This window comes from Oncorhynchus masou, chromosome 27 (assembly GCF_036934945.1).
Source record: "Oncorhynchus masou masou isolate Uvic2021 chromosome 27, UVic_Omas_1.1, whole genome shotgun sequence".
NCBI classification, from domain to species: Eukaryota; Metazoa; Chordata; class Actinopteri; order Salmoniformes; family Salmonidae; genus Oncorhynchus; species Oncorhynchus masou.
Window position 1 is genome coordinate 2,703,712 of NC_088238.1, and position 19,411 is coordinate 2,723,122.

The 19,411-nt window shown below is 46.0% G+C and overlaps 1 protein-coding gene across 1 annotated transcript in view; it reads left to right on the top strand.

Annotated features, from left to right (window-relative positions):
• The window catches only part of LOC135515566 (carboxypeptidase M-like), a 123,661-nt gene extending 105,300 nt beyond the window's left edge, over positions 1-18,361 (top strand). The window contains exons 6-9 of the mRNA XM_064939186.1: positions 1,123-1,293; positions 5,287-5,439; positions 8,455-8,603; positions 17,725-18,361. Coding sequence (XP_064795258.1) covers positions 1,123-1,293; positions 5,287-5,439; positions 8,455-8,603; positions 17,725-17,979 — 728 coding nt within the window. The 3' untranslated portion in view covers positions 17,980-18,361. The remainder of the gene's footprint in view (positions 1-1,122; positions 1,294-5,286; positions 5,440-8,454; positions 8,604-17,724) is intronic.
• The last annotated feature ends 1,050 nt before the right edge of the window (positions 18,362-19,411 follow it).

Genomic DNA, 19,411 nt, shown 5'->3' on the forward strand with positions numbered 1-19,411 from the left:
GGCCTCTGGTCTAAAGTAGTGTACTATATAGGGAATAGGGTTCTGGTTTATAGTAGTGTACTATATAGGGAATTGTACTCTGGTCTAAAGTAGTGTACTATATAGGGAATAGGGCTCTGGTCTAAAGTAGTGCACTATATAGGGAATAGGGCTCTGGTCTAAAGTAGTGTACTATATATGGAATAGGGCTCTGGTCTAAAGTAGTGCACTATATAGGGAATAGGACTCTGGTCTAAAGTAGTGCACTATATAGGGAATAGGCCTCTGGTCTAAAGTAGTGTACTATATAGGGAATAGGGCTCTGGTCTATAGTAGTGTACTATATAGGGAATTGTACTCTGGTCTAAAGTAGTGTACTATATAGGGAATAGGGCTCTGGTCTAAAGTAGTGCACTATATAGGGAAAAGGGCTCTGGTCTAAAGTAGTGCACTATATAGGGAATAGGGCTCTGGTCTAAAGTAGTGCACTATATAGGGAATAGGGCTCTGGTCTAAAGTAGTGTACTATATAGGGCTCTGGTCTAAAGTAGTGCACTATATAGGGAATAGGCCTCTGGTCTAAAGTAGTGTACTATATAGGGAATAGGGCTCTGGTCTATAGTAGTGTACTATATAGGGAATTGTACTCTGGTCTAAAGTAGTGTACTATATAGGGAATAGGGCTCTGGTCTAAAGTAGTGCACTATATAGGGAATAGGGCTCTGGTCTAAAGTAGTGTACTATATAGGGCTCTGGTCTAAAGTAGTGTACCATATAGGGAATAGGACTCTGGTCTAAAGTAGTGTACTATATAGGGAATAGGGCTCTGGTCTAAAGTAGTGCACTATATAGGGAATAGGGCTCTGGTCTAAAGTAGTGTACTATATAGGGAATAGGGCTCTGGTCTAAAGTAGTGTACTATATAGGGAATAGGGCTCTGGTCTAAAGTAGTGTACTATATAGGGAATAGGGCTCTGGTCTAAAGTAGTGCACTATATAGGGAATAGGGCTCTGGTCTAAAGTAGTGCACTATATAGGGAATAGGGCTCTGGTCTAAAGTAGTGCACTATATAGGGAATAGGGCTCTGGTCTAAAGTAGTGCACTATATAGGGAACAGGTTGACGTGTTGTGTTGTCACACAGGTAGTGAGCTGCAGAGTGGATCCAGTGTTGCCCCCGACAACGACGTGTTGATCCAGCTGGCTAAGACCTACTCCTACACCCACAGCAAGATGCACAAGGGAGACCACTGTTACGACTCCAAGGACTTTAAGGAGGGCATCACCAACGGCTACTACTGGTACCCTCTGCCAGGTCAGTCAATACATCTATCAGCTTACAGATCTGGGGTAATAGTTAAGGGTGTTGGGTTGATAGTCGCAAGCTGCCCCCCCCTCCCGGGTTCATAGTTCAAAACGGGATAAATTCGATACAGTACTAATACTAGAGGTCACGTTTACAGTCGTGTTGTGAAAATTAATGTTTGTGTCATTCTCAAAACTTTTGACCACGACTGTACATACATGACCTTTCGCTGGGTCAACTTGTCCGTGTTGTCATCAACCCTGGAGATATTGGGTTAAGATTTAGCAGAGTTGCTAAGACATCCGATCATTGATGTCAATGGGAGATTTATGTAAATGTTCCGGAGTGTTCCGCATCATCTCAGTGTAGAATACATATAGAACTGCACATGTACGTACGTTCAGTCATTATGTCCCTTCACCCTATAGAAACTGGTCTAATAGACGACAGTAACTGGTGCAGTGACGAGCACCATTATGGCTCCTGTCTGGCTCTGTTTCATGTTTTTCTGTCCGTTTCCTAGGATACTGGTCTAATAGACTACAGTGACGAGCACCATCATGGCTCTAGTCTGGCTCAGTTTCATGTTTTTCTATCCGTTTCCTAGGATACTGGTCTAATAGACTACAGTGACGAGCACCATTATGGCTCCAGTCTGTTTCAGTTTCATGTTTTTCTATCCGTTTCCTAGGATACTGGTCTAATAGACTACAGTGACGAGCACCATTATGGCTCCAGTCTGGTTCAGTTTCATGTTTTTCTATCCGTTTCCTAGGATACTGGTCTAATAGACTACAGTGACTGGTGCAGTGAAGAGCACCATTATGGCTCTAGTCTGGCTCAGTTTCATGTTTTTCTATCCGTTTCCTAGGATACTGGTCTAATAGACTACAGTGACGAGCACCATTATGGCTCTAGTCTGGCTCAGTTTCATGTTTTTCTATCCGTTTCCTAGGATACTGGTCTAATAGACTACAGTGACGAGCACCATTATGGCTCTAGTCTGGCTCAGTTTCATGTTTTTCTATCCGTTTCCTAGGATACTGGTCTAATAGACTACAGTGACGAGCACCATTATGGCTCCAGTCTGGTTCAGTTTCATGTTTTTCTATCCGTTTCCTAGGATACTGGTCTAATAGACTACAGTAACTGGTGCAGTGACGAGCACCATTATGGCTCCTGTCTGGCTCTGTTTCATGTTTTTCTGTCCGTTTCCTAGGATACTGGTCTAATAGACTACAGTGACGAGCACCATCATGGCTCTAGTCTGGCTCAGTTTCATGTTTTTCTATCCGTTTCCTAGGATACTGGTCTAATAGACTACAGTGACGAGCACCATTATGGCTCCAGTCTGTTTCAGTTTCATGTTTTTCTATCCGTTTCCTAGGATACTGGTCTAATAGACTACAGTGACGAGCACCATTATGGCTCCAGTCTGGTTCAGTTTCATGTTTTTCTATCCGTTTCCTAGGATACTGGTCTAATAGACTACAGTGACTGGTGCAGTGAAGAGCACCATTATGGCTCTAGTCTGGCTCAGTTTCATGTTTTCTATCCGTTTCCTAGGATACTGGTCTAATAGACTACAGTGACGAGCACCATTATGGCTCTAGTCTGGCTCAGTTTCATGTTTTTCTATCCGTTTCCTAGGATACTGGTCTAATAGACTACAGTGACGAGCACCATTATGGCTCTAGTCTGGCTCAGTTTCATGTTTTTCTATCCGTTTCCTAGGATACTGGTCTAATAGACTACAGTGACGAGCACCATTATGGCTCCAGTCTGGATCAGTTTCATGTTTTTCTATCCGTTTCCTAGGATACTGGTCTAATAGACTACAGTGACGAGCACCATTATGGCTCTAGTCTGGCTCAGTTTCATGTTTTTCTATCCGTTTCCTAGGATACTGGTCTAATAGACTACAGTGACGAGCACCATTATGGCTCTAGTCTGGCTCAGTTTCATGTTTTTCTATCCGTTTCCTAGGATACTGGTCTAATAGACTACAGTGACTGGTGCAGTGACGAGCACCATTATGGCTCTAATCTGGCTCAGTTTCATGTTTTTTTATCCGTTTCATAGGATACTGGTCTAATAGACTACAGTGAAGAGCACCATTATGGCTCCAGTCTGGCTCAGTTTCATGTTTTTCTATCCGTTTCCTAAGATACTGGTCTAATAGACTACAGTGACTTGTGCAGTGACGAGCACCATTATGGCTCCAGTCTGGCTCAGTTTCATGTTTTTCTATCCGTTTCCTAGGATACTGGTCTAATAGACTACAGTGAAGAGCACCATTATGGCTCCAGTCTGGCTCAGTTTCATGTTTTTCTATCCGTTTCCTAAGATACTGGTCTAATAGACTACAGTGACTTGTGCAGTGACGAGCACCATTATGGCTCCAGTCTGGCTCAGTTTCATGTTTTTCTATCTGTTTCCTAGGATACTGGTCTAATAGACTACAGTGAAGAGCACCATTATGGCTCCAGTCTGGCTCAGTTTCATGTTTTTCTATCTGTTTCCTAGGATACTGGTCTAATAGACTACAGTGAAGAGCACCATTATGGCTCCAGTCTGGCTCAGTTTCATGTTTTTTTATCCGTTTCATAGGATACTGGTCTAATAGACTACAGTGAAGAGCACCATTATGGCTCCAGTCTGGTTCAGTTTCATGTTTTTCTATCCGTTTCCTAGGATACTGGTCTAATAGACTACAGTAACTGGTGCAGTGACGAGCACCATTATGGCTCCTGTCTGGCTCTGTTTCATGTTTTTCTGTCCGTTTCCTAGGATACTGGTCTAATAGACTACAGTGACGAGCACCATCATGGCTCTAGTCTGGCTCAGTTTCATGTTTTTCTATCCGTTTCCTAGGATACTGGTCTAATAGACTACAGTGACGAGCACCATTATGGCTCCAGTCTGTTTCAGTTTCATGTTTTTCTATCCGTTTCCTAGGATACTGGTCTAATAGACTACAGTGACGAGCACCATTATGGCTCCAGTCTGGTTCAGTTTCATGTTTTTCTATCCGTTTCCTAGGATACTGGTCTAATAGACTACAGTGACTGGTGCAGTGAAGAGCACCATTATGGCTCTAGTCTGGCTCAGTTTCATGTTTTTCTATCCGTTTCCTAGGATACTGGTCTAATAGACTACAGTGACGAGCACCATTATGGCTCTAGTCTGGCTCAGTTTCATGTTTTTCTATCCGTTTCCTAGGATACTGGTCTAATAGACTACAGTGACGAGCACCATTATGGCTCTAGTCTGGCTCAGTTTCATGTTTTTCTATCCGTTTCCTAGGATACTGGTCTAATAGACTACAGTGACGAGCACCATTATGGCTCCAGTCTGGATCAGTTTCATGTTTTTCTATCCGTTTCCTAGGATACTGGTCTAATAGACTACAGTGACGAGCACCATTATGGCTCTAGTCTGGCTCAGTTTCATGTTTTTCTATCCGTTTCCTAGGATACTGGTCTAATAGACTACAGTGACGAGCACCATTATGGCTCTAGTCTGGCTCAGTTTCATGTTTTTCTATCCGTTTCCTAGGATACTGGTCTAATAGACTACAGTGACTGGTGCAGTGACGAGCACCATTATGGCTCTAATCTGGCTCAGTTTCATGTTTTTTTATCCGTTTCATAGGATACTGGTCTAATAGACTACAGTGAAGAGCACCATTATGGCTCCAGTCTGGCTCAGTTTCATGTTTTTCTATCCGTTTCCTAAGATACTGGTCTAATAGACTACAGTGACTTGTGCAGTGACGAGCACCATTATGGCTCCAGTCTGGCTCAGTTTCATGTTTTTCTATCCGTTTCCTAGGATACTGGTCTAATAGACTACAGTGAAGAGCACCATTATGGCTCCAGTCTGGCTCAGTTTCATGTTTTTCTATCTGTTTCCTAGGATACTGGTCTAATAGACTACAGTGAAGAGCACCATTATGGCTCCAGTCTGGCTCAGTTTCATGTTCTTCTATCTGTTTCCTAGGAGGGATGCAGGACTATAACTACGTGTGGGGCCAGTGTCTAGAGATCACCTTGGAGCTGTCCTGTTGTAAATTCCCTCCAGAGAGTGATCTGCCTGAGCTCTGGGACGCCAACCGGGCCGCGCTGCTGGCATACATGCAACAGGTCCATCTGGGTCAGTACCACTCTGTCTATCGTGGGTTAGTACCATGCTGTCTATCGTGGGTTAGTACCATGCTGTCTATCGTGGGTTAGTACCACGCTGTCTATCGTGGGTTATTACCATGCTGTCTGTCACAGGTCAGTACCGTTCTGTCTATCGTGGGTTAGTACCACGCTGTCTATCGTGGGTTAGTACCACGCTGTCTGTCGTGGGCTAGTACCACGCTGTCTGTCGTGGGTTAGTACCACTCTGTCTGTCGTGGGTTAGTACCACGCTGTCTGTCGTGGGTTAGTACCACGCTGTCTGTCGTGGGTTAGTACCACGCTGTCTATCGTGGGTTACTACCACGCTGTCTATCGTGGGTTAGTACCACGCTGTCTGTCACGGGTTAGTACCACGCTGTCTGTCACAGGTTAGTACCACGCTGTCTGTCGTGGGTCAGTACCACGCTGTCTGTCGTGGGTCAGTACCACGCTGTCTATCGTGGGTTAGTACCACTCTGTCTATCGTGGGTTAGTACCACTCTGTCTATCGTGGGTTAGTACCACGCTGTCTGTCGTGGGTTAGTACCACGCTGTCTATCGTGGGTTAGTACCACGCTGTCTATCGTGGGTTAGTACCACACTGTCTGTCGCGGGTTAGTACCACGCTGTCTATCGTAAATACAATCAAATCAATCAATACTGCTATACAGTGTTTCACTACCAGGTGGTGGCTTGATCATTTCAGTGGTAGTATGATTAATTTAGGTAAGAATCGGTAAGGTTAAACGATTCATTTAAGATTTGTGGATATTGAATGTAAGCTTAAGGTAATTCTGTAAAAAAAAAAATCACAATGTTATGTCACATGCTGAAAAGCCCCCAGGCACTAAAATAGATCTACAGATCAGATCTCACAACAATGGTCTACCCTGGGACGACTCCTGGTCCAGGTCAGTCATCACGGTCAAAAGTGGTGTCCTATATAGGGAATATCGTGCCATTTGGGATGTGGGCCCTGGTCAAAAGTAGTGCACTATATAGGGAATAGGGTGCCATAGGACTCTGGTCAAGTAGTGCACTATATAGGTATTAGGGCGCCATTTGGGATGCAGAGGAGAGTCGGTGTGATGCTTGGTGCCTCAACTGACATCACAACAATCACCACTGTAATGTGACCCTGGCTAAAAGGTCATATTTAATAACCCAACAGAAGCTCCCCCTGTAGTCCAGTCGAAAGCTTTTCCAGAATAGTCTGACTGTTCTCCTGTGTTGTGTCGAGGTAAACACAGAATAGTCTGACTGTTCTCCTGTGTTGTGTCGAGGTAAACACAGAATAGTCTGACTGTTCTCCTGTGTTGTGTTAAACACAGAATAGTCTGACTGTTCTCCTGTGTTGTGTCGAGGTAAACACAGAATAGTCTGACTGTTCTCCTGTGTTGTGGTAAACACAGAATAGTCTGACTGTTCTCCTGTGTTGTGTTAAACACAGAATAGTATGACTGTTCTCCTGTGTTGTGTTAAACACAGAATAGTCTGACTGTTCTCCTGTGTTGTGTTAAACACAGAATAGTCTGACTGTTCTCCTGTGTTGTGTTAAACACAGAATAGTCTGACTGTTCTCCTGTGTTGTGTCGAGGTAAACACAGAATAGTCTGACTGTTCTCCTGTGTCGTGTCGAGGTAAACACAGAATAGGGTGACTGTTCTCCTGTGTTGTGTCGAGGTAAACACAGAATAGGGTGACTGTTCTCCTGTGTTGTGTCGAGGTAAACACAGAATAGTCTGACTATTCTCCTGTGTTGTGTCGAGGTAAACACAGAATATTCTGACTGTTCTCCTGTGTTGTGTCGAGGTAAACACAGAATAGTCTGACTGTTCTCCTGTGTTGTGTCGAGGTAAACACAGAATAGTCTGACTGTTCTCCTGTGTTGTGTTAAACACAGAATAGTCTGACTGTTCTCCTGTGTTGTGTTAAACACAGAATAGTCTGACTGTTCTCCTGTGTTGTGTCGAGGTAAACACAGAATAGGGCGACGAAGGGTTCATTCATTCCAGTAAAGTTAAGAATGGGGAAACTCCGCCCCTTTCTGAATAGTTAATGGAGTATCGTCTAACTAACACCCGGACAATTGGAGTAGCAGCGCGCAAACTCCGCCCACCTGAAGATCTATTTCCTGTGTCTGAGGGGGGAGGGGCGAAATCCACTTGGCACTTAAATCTCGCTGGATTGATTACATTCATTTTACTACTGCGAATCTTTCATAGTCTTTGCTTGTGTCTGTCTTTTTTTTAAAATGTTTACAAATTAGATGAGTTGACATGAAAGCAACTTCCTGAACATGAACACTGGGACGATAGTGATATTATGTCTGTTTAGATAGATGTGATCTAGAGCCAAGCCTGTTGATCTTTAATCTGAGGCTATCCTGCTAGTGACGCAACATGTTGAATTATGCAACAGAACTTGACAACAGTAATGAATGAGGCTGTCTAGACCGAGCAGGTAAGCCTAGACAGAGCTAGTGGTTGGTGGTTGCAGGCCAGTTCCACCTAGGTGAATTTATTCATATATGCAAATTACCTCGTGTGTTTATGCAAATGAGGCATAAGTCGTTTTCTTTATTTGAACACATATTGTTTTAAATACCAGATACCATTTCAAAATGTGCATATGAGTGAATGCTAAGAAAATAAAAGTGAAATTTGACATATTGAGTACCAAAATCCCAGGTATTATTTGTCTGTTCCAATAAAATGTTTTATGTGCTATAATCCAGTCGATACCTGATGGAGTTTTGGAGGAATTTCGTCCGTTGTTCAACTGTTGCATTTACTCGAATGGTTTTAAAAACCTTTTAACAATTTGGATGACCATAAATTGAAAACCAATTGGCTTGGTTGGTATTGATTGTCTTTCTCTCCTTCCGTCCTGCTGTGTGTGTGTGTGTGTGTGTGTGTGTGTGTGTGTGTGTGTGTGTGTGTGTGTGTGTGTGTGTGTGTGTGTGTGTGTGTGTGTGTGTGTGTGTGTGTGTGTGTGTCTCTAGGTGTGAAAGGGCAGGTGATGGACGCGGAGGGAAACCCATCACAGAATGCTCTGGTGGAGGTGGAGGGGAGACAGAACCTCTGTCCCTTCAGAACCGACCGCCATGGAGAATACTACAGACTGCTGCTGCCAGGCAACTACACCTTTAGGGTGAGACAGCCCCCTCTGGTGGTAGTGCTGATAGTTAGGGTTTATTCAACTACTGCTGCTGCCAGGCAACCACACCTTTAGGGCGAGACAGCCCCCTCTGGTGGTAGAGCTGATAGTTAGGGTTTATTCAACTACTGCTGCTGCCAGGCAACTACACCTTTAGGGTGAGACAGCCCCCTCTGGTGGTAGTACTGATAGTTAGGGTTTATTCAACTACTGCTGTTGCCAGGCAACCACACCTTTAGGGTGAGACAGCCCCCTCTGGTGGTAGAGCTGATAGTTTAGGTTTATTCAACTACTGCTGCTGCTAGGCAACTACACCTTTAGGGTGAGACAGCCCCCTCTGGTGGTAGTGCTGATAGTTAGGGTTTATTCAACTACTGCTGCTGCCAGGCAACTACACCTTTAGGGTGAGACAGCCCCCTCTGGTGGTAGTGCTGATAGTTAGGGTTTATTCAACTACTGCTGCTGCCAGGCAACTACACCTTTAGGGTGAGACAGCCCCCTCTGGTGGTAGTGCTGATAGTTAGGGTTTATTCAACTACTGCTGTCTCAAATGGCACCCTATTCCCTATGTAGTGCACTACTTTTGACCAGAGCCCTATACCACTATATAGGGAATAGGTTACCATTTGAGACAGCACCCTCTAGTGGTAGTAATGATCGTTTAGGATAGTTTATTCAACTACTGCTGCTGTCTCAGATGGCACTACTTTTGACCGGAGCCCTATTCCACTATATATAGGGAATAGGGTGCCATTTGGTACCGGTCTGTGTATCTGGGTGGTAGTTATTTATTTGGACAGTGAACCTAAACTTTTTATTTGGCTCTATTATTCCCAGCATTTTGGATTTGAGATAAAAATGTTTCATATGAGGCGAATGTACAAAATGTCACCTTTTTATTTGAGGGTAGTTTCATACATATCGGTTTTAACGTTTAGAAATGAAAGCACTTTTTATTTAGGGTCCGATTTAAAAATCCGTGATGCGAAGAACGCTGAATCACGGAAACTAGATAATAACACGGAATTCAACACTATTCAAAAATATATGGAATATAGTAGGAAATCAACTAAATGTATGAATTTACCCAAGTTTATAATAAGACGAGAACAGAATGCGTCAGTGATTCGTATTTCTTTCAGGTTTCTGAACCGGCATCGAGAATCCCCCACCGTCTGTGTATGTGCCCGGCTACCACTCGGTGTAGCTGTTAGCGATGATGCTAATAAATAGCTGTTAGTGATGATGCTAATAAATAGCTGTTAGCGATGATGCTAATAAATAGCTGTTAGCGATGATGCTAATAAATAGCTGTTAGCGATGATGCTAATAAATAGCTGTTAGCGATGATGCTAATAAATAGCTGTTAGCGATGAAGCTAATAAATAGCTGTTAGCGATGATGCTAATAAATAGCTGTTAGCGATGATGCTAATAAAACCACAATGGTCTTCTGGTAGATGGAAAGGCTTTCACAGGAAAAAAAACCTTCTCAATTAAAATGTTAACTACAAAGTAGTCTATTGCCTTCCTGGCAGAATGATATCATGATTATTTGATTCAGTCCGGTGGGGGTTGCGTCAATTCCAATTTGGTATCAGGATAAATATGACAATGAGTCACCGATTGTATGCTATGTATTTTTTATTAGCTAAGCAATAAGTGGTAAATGCAATTTTCTTATATACGGGCTCTCTGTCCCACCTCGCAGGGCAAAACAGAGAACTGACAGGATGTATGTAAAACAGTATTCTTTATACTGTGATAGGCCAACAGAAGGGTTGGAACTGTCTATCACAGTAGAGGCTGGGCGTGGTTTAAACTTGCTCAGCCTATTGCAGGCGCTCAGGCGGGTCCCCGCCTCTTGGCGCGTCTGTTGATAGATGTACATCCAGGTTCTCATGCTCCATACCGTTATCTCGCACCTGCCTCCTGTTATCTAACAAAAGACCGCTTGTTCTCGCAACACCCCGCTCTGAATGTGCCCCCCTCCCAACTCATTGAACAGTTCCTGTCTTCATGCTTCTCTGTATTTTTCCATCATGAGAAAGGCCCATGGCCCTGAGCCTGTTAACAATGTTTCAAGTCAGCTCTGTTGCATAACATATACATACATCACAAGCCAACAGCAGATAATATTCAATCACATATATATATATAGTATATATAATATATATAGGCTATAGTGCATAACACACAAACCTCATATGGGTCATTTGTTTAGTCAACTCTACCATCACACGTGTGCCATAAAAACACAACTAAACAGCAGCCTCGTTGGGGTGCACAGGGGAATTAAAGGGGAACGACACCCCAAAACTGAACATTTCCTAAACCTCAAAAGTTCTCTCCTGATGTGGTTTAAACATTGTTGTGGATTTTAGAAAATCCCATTTATATTTTAATTAATAATAATAATAATAATGATAGATTATATAGGGCTCCGCTTTATGCTTCTTTTTGAAGGTATTTTTTTTACAATCTATTTTACCTTTATTTAACTAGGCAAGTCAGTTAAGAATGTGTTATTATCTTCAATGATGGCCAAGGAACAGTGGGTTAACTGCCTAAGGAACAGTGGGGTTAACTGGTCTAGGAACAGTGGGGTTAACTACCTAGGAACAGTGGGTTAACTGCCTAAGGAACAGTGGGGTTAACTGGTCTAGGAACAGTGGGTTAACTGGTCTAGGAACAGTGGGGTTTACTGCCTAGGGAACAGTGGGGTTTACTGCCTAGGGAACAGTGGGTTAACTGGTCTAGGAACAGTGGGGTTAACTGTCTAGGGAACAGTGGGTTAACTGTCTAGGGAACAGTGGGTTAACTGCCTAGGAACAGTGGGTTAACTGCCTAGGAACAGTGGGTTAACTGCCTAGGAACAGTGGGTTAACTGCCTAGGAACAGTGGGGTTAACTGCCTAGGAACAGTGGGGTTAACTGCCTAGGAACAGTGGGTTAACTGCCTAGGAACAGTGTGGTTAACTGCCTAGGAACAGTGTGGTTAACTGGCTAGGAACAGTGGGTTAACTGGCTAGGAACAGTGGGTTAACTGGCTAGGAACAGTGGGTTAACTGGCTAGGAACAGTGGGTTAACTGGCTAGGAACAGTGGGTTAACTGGCTAGGAACAGTGGGTTAACTGCCTAGGAACAGTGGGTTAACTGCCTAGGAACAGTGGGTTAACTGCCTAGGGAACAGTGGGTTAACTGCCTAGGAACAGTGGGGTTAACTGCCTAGGGAACAGTGGGGTTAACTGCCTAGGGAACAGTGGGTTAACTGCCTAGGAACAGTGGGTTAACTGCCTAGGAACAGTGGGTTAACTGCCTCGGAACAGTGGGTTAACTGCCTCGGAACAGTGTGGTTAACTGCCTAGGAACAGTGGGTTAACTGGCTAGGAACAGTGGGTTAACTGGCTAGGAACAGTGGGTTAACTGGCTAGGAACAGTGGGTTAACTGGCTAGGAACAGTGGGTTAACTGGCTAGGAACAGTGGGCTAACTGGCTAGGAACAGTGGGTTAACTGGGTCTAGGAACAGTGGGTTAACTGGGTCTAGGAACAGTGGGTTAACTGGGTCTAGGAACAGTGGGTTAACTGGGTCTAGGAACAGTGGGTTAACTGGGTCTAGGAACAGTGGGTTAACTGGGTCTAGGAACAGTGGGTTAACTGGTCTAGGAACAGTGGGTTAGCTGGTCTAGGAACAGTGGGTTAACTGGTCTAGGAACAGTGGGTTAACTGGTCTAGGAACAGTGGGTTAACTGGTCTAGGAACAGTGGGTTAACTGGTCTAGGAACAGTGGGTTAACTGCCTAGGAACAGTGGGTTAACTGCCTAGGAACAGTGGGTTAACTGGGTCTAGGAACAGTGGGTTAACTGGGTCTAGGAACAGTGGGTTAACTGGGTCTAGGAACAGTGGGTTAACTGGGTCTAGGAACAGTGGGTTAACTGGTCTAGGAACAGTGGGTTAGCTGGTCTAGGAACAGTGGGTTAACTGGGTCTAGGAACAGTGGGTTAACTGGGTCTAGGAACAGTGGGTTAACTGGTCTAGGAACAGTGGGTTAGCTGGTCTAGGAACAGTGGGTTAGCTGGTCTAGGAACAGTGGGTTAGCTGGTCTAGGAACAGTGGGTTAGCTGGTCTAGGAACAGTGGGTTAACTGGTCTAGGAACAGTGGGTTAACTGCCTAGGAACAGTGGGTTAACTGCCTAGGAACAGTGGGTTAACTGCCTAGGAACAGTGGGTTAACTGCCTAGGAACAGTGGGTTAACTGCTATGGAACAGTGGGTTAACTGCCTAGGGAACAGTGGGTTAACTGCCTATGAACAGTGGGGTTAACTGCCTAGGAACAGTGGGGTTAACTGCCTAGGAACAGTGGGGTTAACTGCCTAGGAACAGTGGGTTAAATGCCTAGGAACAGTGGGGTTAACTGGCTAAGAACAGTGGGTTAACTGCCTAGGGACAGTGGGTTAACTGCCTAGGAACAGTGGGTTAACTGCCTAGGAACAGTGGGTTAACTGCCTAGGAACAGTGGGTTAACTGCCTAGGAACAGTGGGTTAACTGCCTAGGGAACAGTGGGTTTAACTGGCTAGGAACAGTGGGTTAACTGCCTAGGGAACAGTGGGTTTAACTGCCTAGGAACAGTGGGTTAACTGCCTAGGGAACAGTGGGTTAACTGCCTAGGAACAGTGGGTTAACTGCCTAGGAACAGTGGGTTAACTGCCTCAGAACAGTGGGTTAACTGCCTCGGAACAGTGGGTTAACTGCCTCGGAACAGTGGGTTAACTGGCTAGGAACAGTGGGTTAACTGGCTAGGAACAGTGGGTTAACTGGTCTAGGAACAGTGGATTAACTGGGTCTAGGAACAGTGGGTTAACTGGTCTAGGAACAGTGGGTTAGCTGGTCTAGGAACAGTGGGTTAACTGGTCTAGGAACAGTGGGTTAACTGGTCTAGGAACAGTGGGTTAACTGCCTAGGGAACAGTGGGGTTAACTGGCTAGGAACAGTGGGTTAACTGCCTATGAACAGTGGGTTAACTGCCTAGGGAACAGTGGGTTAACTGCCTAGGGAACAGTGGGTTAACTGCCTAGGGAACAGTGGGTTAACTGCCTATGAACAGTGGGGTTAACTGCCTCGGAACAGTGGGGTTAACTGCCTAGGAACAGTGGGTTAAATGCCTAGGAACAGTGGGGTTAACTGGCTAAGGACAGTGGGTTAACTGGTCTAGGAACAGTGGGGTTAACTGGCTAAGGACAGTGGGTTAACTGCCTAGGGACAGTGGGTTAACTGGGTCTAAGAACAGTGGGTTAACTGGGTCTAGGAACAGTGGGTTAACTGGGTCTAGGAACAGTGGGTTAACTGGGTCTAGGAACAGTGGGTTAACTGGGTCTAGGAACAGTGGGTTAACTGGTCTAGGAACAGTGGGTTAACTGGTCTAGGAACAGTGGGGTTAACTGGCTAAGGACAGTGGGTTAACTGCCTAGGGACAGTGGGTTAACTGGGTCTAAGAACAGTGGGTTAACTGGGTCTAGGAACAGTGGGTTAACTGGGTCTAGGAACAGTGGGTTAACTGTGTCTAGGAACAGTGGGTTAACTGGCTAGGAACAGTGGGTTAACTGCCTATGAACAGTGGGTTAACTGCCTAGGGAACAGTGGGTTAACTGCCTAGGGAACAGTGGGTTAACTGCCTAGGGAACAGTGGGTTAACTGCCTATGAACAGTGGGGTTAACTGCCTAGGAACAGTGGGGTTAACTGCCTAGGAACAGTGGGTTAAATGCCTAGGAACAGTGGGGTTAACTGGCTAAGGACAGTGGGTTAACTGGTCTAGGAACAGTGGGGTTAACTGGCTAAGGACAGTGGGTTAACTGCCTAGGGACAGTGGGTTAACTGGGTCTAAGAACAGTGGGTTAACTGGGTCTAGGAACAGTGGGTTAACTGGGTCTAGGAACAGTGGGTTAACTGGGTCTAGGAACAGTGGGTTAACTGGGTCTAGGAACAGTGGGTTAACTGGTCTAGGAACAGTGGGTTAACTGGTCTAGGAACAGTGGGTTAACTGCCTAGGAACAGTGGGTTAACTGGTCTAGGAACAGTGGGGTTAACTGGTCTAGGAACAGTGGGGTTAACTGCCTAGGGACAGTGGGTTAACTGCCTAGGAACAGTGGGGTTAACTGCCTAGGAACAGTGGGGTTAACTGCCTAGGAACAGTGGGTTAAATGCCTAGGAACAGTGGGTTAACTGCCTAGGGACAGTGGGTTAACTGGGTCTAAGAACAGTGGGTTAACTGGGTCTAGGAACAGTGGGTTAACTGGGTCTAGGAACAGTGGGTTAACTGGGTCTAGGAACAGTGGGTTAACTGGGTCTAGGAACAGTGGGTTAACTGGTCTAGGAACAGTGGGTTAACTGGTCTAGGAACAGTGGGTTAACTGCCTAGGAACAGTGGGTTAACTGGTCTAGGAACAGTGGGGTTAACTGGTCTAGGAACAGTGGGGTTAACTGCCTAGGGACAGTGGGTTAACTGCCTAGGAACAGTGGGGTTAACTGCCTAGGAACAGTGGGGTTAACTGGCTAGGAACAGTGGGTTAACTGCCTATGAACAGTGGGTTAACTGCCTAGGGAACAGTGGGTTAACTGCCTAGGGAACAGTGGGTTAACTGCCTAGGGAACAGTGGGTTAACTGCCTATGAACAGTGGGGTTAACTGCCTAGGAACAGTGGGGTTAACTGCCTAGGAACAGTGGGGTTAACTGCCTAGGAACAGTGGGTTAAATGCCTAGGAACAGTGGGGTTAACTGGCTAAGGACAGTGGGTTAACTGGTCTAGGAACAGTGGGGTTAACTGGCTAAGGACAGTGGGTTAACTGCCTAGGGACAGTGGGTTAACTGGGTCTAAGAACAGTGGGTTAACTGGGTCTAGGAACAGTGGGTTAACTGGGTCTAGGAACAGTGGGTTAACTGGGTCTAGGAACAGTGGGTTAACTGGTCTAGGAACAGTGGGTTAACTGGTCTAGGAACAGTGGGTTAACTGGTCTAGGAACAGTGGGTTAACTGCCTAGGAACAGTGGGTTAACTGGTCTAGGAACAGTGGGGTTAACTGGTCTAGGAACAGTGGGGTTAACTGCCTAGGGACAGTGGGTTAACTGCCTAGGAACAGTGGGGTTAACTGCCTAGGAACAGTGGGGTTAACTGCCTAGGAACAGTGGGTTAAATGCCTAGGAACAGTGGGGTTAACTGGCTAAGGACAGTGGGTTAACTGCCTAGGGACAGTGGGTTAACTGGGTCTAAGAACAGTGGGTTAACTGGGTCTAGGAACAGTGGGTTAACTGGGTCTAGGAACAGTGGGTTAACTGGGTCTAGGAACAGTGGGTTAACTGGTCTAGGAACAGTGGGTTAACTGGTCTAGGAACAGTGGGTTAACTGGTCTAGGAACAGTGGGTTAACTGCCTAGGAACAGTGGGTTAACTGGTCTAGGAACAGTGGGGTTAACTGGTCTAGGAACAGTGGGGTTAACTGCCTAGGGACAGTGGGTTAACTGCCTAGGAACAGTGGGGTTAACTGCCTAGGAACAGTGGGGTTAACTGCCTAGGAACAGTGGGTTAAATGCCTAGGAACAGTGGGGTTAACTGGCTAAGGACAGTGGGTTAACTGCCTAGGGACAGTGGGTTAACTGCCTAGGAACAGTGGGTTAACTGGTCTAGGAACAGTGGGTTAACTGGTCTAGGAACAGTGGGTTAACTGGTCTAGGAACAGTGGGTTAACTGGTCTAGGAACAGTGGGTTAACTGGTCTAGGAACAGTGGGTTAACTGCCTGTCTCATAAGCATTTGGACAAATGTACCTCCTATGTGTATTAAAGTAGTCAAAAGTGTAGTATTTGGTCCCATATTGCTAGCAAGCAAGGACTTCATCGAACTTGTGACTCTACAAACTTGTTGGATGCATGTTTGCTGTTTGAGCCCCCCCCCCCCTCACCCCCCTCCCTAAATACAACACTGAGATTGGACTGGGACTGATAGGAATTATTTAACTTCTCTCAAATAAACCAAAGAGGGTGGAGGGTCATCTGTCTCTAAGTGGCGTGGAGAGGACATGGGGCTTTGGTCAAACTAGTGCACAATATAGGGATTAGGGTGCCGTTTAGGACACAGTCTAGAGTGAGACAATCCTATGAGCTCTAAGTCCAAAAGTAGTGCACTCTAAATAGGGAATAGGGTGCCGTTTAAGACTGTCTAGAGTGAGACAATCCTATGGGCTCTAAGTCCAAAAGTAGTGCACTCTAAATAGGGAATAGGGTGCCGTTTAGGACACGGCCTCAATGAATGTTTCTGAGTGTTTTTATTTTGAGCCAGCTCATACAAAGCCACGTGGGTGGTCCTCCCGGGTGGTGTGGTGCAGTAGCACGTTTGAGGTCCCACAGTCTCCAGTAAACATCTGATCAACGGACAGATAACAACCGTTCCTCCGACAGGCGGCTCAGAGAAAGCACCAGAACATTTAACAACAACAGAGATATTGTGAAACTTTATTAAAATTCATCTGTTCAGACAGAATAGACACTTAATCTACAGTACAATACTGTATCTTTAGTTGGTATACATCTGGGTATGAATCAATCTACAGTACAATACTGTATCTTTAGTTGGTATGCATCTGGGTATGAATCAATCTACAGTACAATACTGTATCTTTAGTTGGTATGCATCTGGGTATGAATCAATCTACAGTACAATACTGTATCTTTAGTTGGTATACATCTGGGTATGAATCAATCTACAGTACAATACTGTATCTTTAGTTGGTATACATCTGGGTATGAATCAATCTACAGTACAATACTGTATCTTTAGTTGGTATGCATCTGGGTATGAATCAATCTACAGTACAATAATGTATCTTTAGTTGGTATGCATCTGGGTATGAATCAATCTACAGTACAATACTGTATCTTTAGTTAGTATACATCTGGGTATGAATCAATCTACAGTACAATACTGTATCTTTAGTTGGTATACATCTGGGTATGAATCAATCAATCAATAGTATCAAATCAATCAATGTGATTGACATATTTGCCTGTGTGTTTACTCAACATTGTAATAATTGATCAATACATGAACTAATCGATGTGATCGCCAGGTGACGTTCTCGGGCCACCAGGTGTTGACGGAGACGTTGACGGTCCCGTACGGTCCCGACTCATTCTCGGCCCTCGTCCACAACTTCCATCTGCAGAGGTCCGCAGCCGCCACCCCTGGCCCCAGCCCCCCCACCCAGTCCTGCACCCCACCCCAGGTCTGGAGGCCCCTGGGTGGCCACTCTCCCAGCCTGGGCCCCTCGGACGTCACCCTCCTCCTGGTGCTCCTGGTTCTCTGGGATGCCGTGTTACTGTGACCGAGAGACGGGTCACGTCCCAAATGGAACCTTATTCCCTGTGTAGTGTAGGACTCTGGTCGAAAGTAGTGCACTATATAGGGGACAGGATGCGATTTGGGACGTATCCATGGAGACGGACAGACAGACTGACTGAGATGGGATCTCCCAGTCCAGAGACAATCTCTTCTTTTTTTTTCAGTATTTTTGTACAAACAAAGAAAATCCTATATATATTTTCTTGTAACACTTTGCATTGCTCTACCTTGCACAAACACGTGAGCCATTTTGTGTTTTTAAAAATGGTATGTTTTGTATTGATGCTTTTTTAGGTTTTTTTTAAATATTGTGCTGAAAGAAAGCAATTACTGCCAGCCAGCAATCTGCCATGCCAAGCTGAGAAGAAGAGACTAAAGGGAGGGAGGGAGGGGTGTTGAGGACAGGGGGTAAGGGAGGGGTGTTGAGGACAGGGGGTAAAGGAGGGAGGGGTGTTGAGGACAGGGGGTAAGGGAGGGAGGGGTGTTGAGGACAGGGGGTAAGGGAGGGAGGGAGGGGTGTTGAGGACAGGGGGTAAGGGAGGGAGGGAGGGGTGTTGAGGACAGGGGTAAGGGAGGGAGGGGTGTTGAGGACAGGGGGTAAGGGAGGGAAGGATGGAGGGGTGTTGAGGACAGGGGGTAAGGGAGGGAAGGGTGTTGAGGACAGGGGGTAAGGGAGGGAGGGGTGTTGAGGACAGGGGGTAAGGGAGGGAAGGATGGAGGGGTGTTGAGGACAGGGGGTAAGGGAGGGAAGGATGGAGGGGTGTTGAGGACAGGGGGTAAGGGAGGGAGGGGTGTTGAGGACAGGGGGTAAGGGAGGGAAGGGTGTTGAGGACAGGGGGTAAGGGAGGGAAGGAGGGAGGGGTGTTGAGGACAGGGGGTAAGGGAGGGAGGGGTGTTGAGGACAGGGGGTAAGGGAGGGAGGGGTGTTGAGGACACGGGGTAAGGGAGGGAAGGTTGTTGAGGACAGGGGGTAAGGGAGGGATGGAGGGGTGTTGAGAAGGTCTAGAAGTGCCTCTAAGATCCTACCAGTCCACCTGCAAACACCTGGAATCACACCTCTACCTGCAAACATGACAAGACTTTTAGACAGAGACAACCTGCCTGAGCTCACTGCGCAGCACAGAGACGACCTGCCTGAGCTCACTGCACAGCACAGAGACGATCTGCTTGAGCTCACTGCACAGCACAGAGACGACCTGCTTGAGCTCACTGCACAGCACAGAGACGACCTGCCTGAGCTCACTGCGCAGCACAGAGACGATCTGCCTGAGCTCACTGCACAGCACAGAGACGACCTGCTTGAGCTCACTGCACAGCACAGAGACGACCTGCCTGAGCTCACTGCACAGCACAGCGACGACCTGCCTGAGCTCACTGCACAGCACAGAGACGACCTGCCTGAGCTCACTGCACAG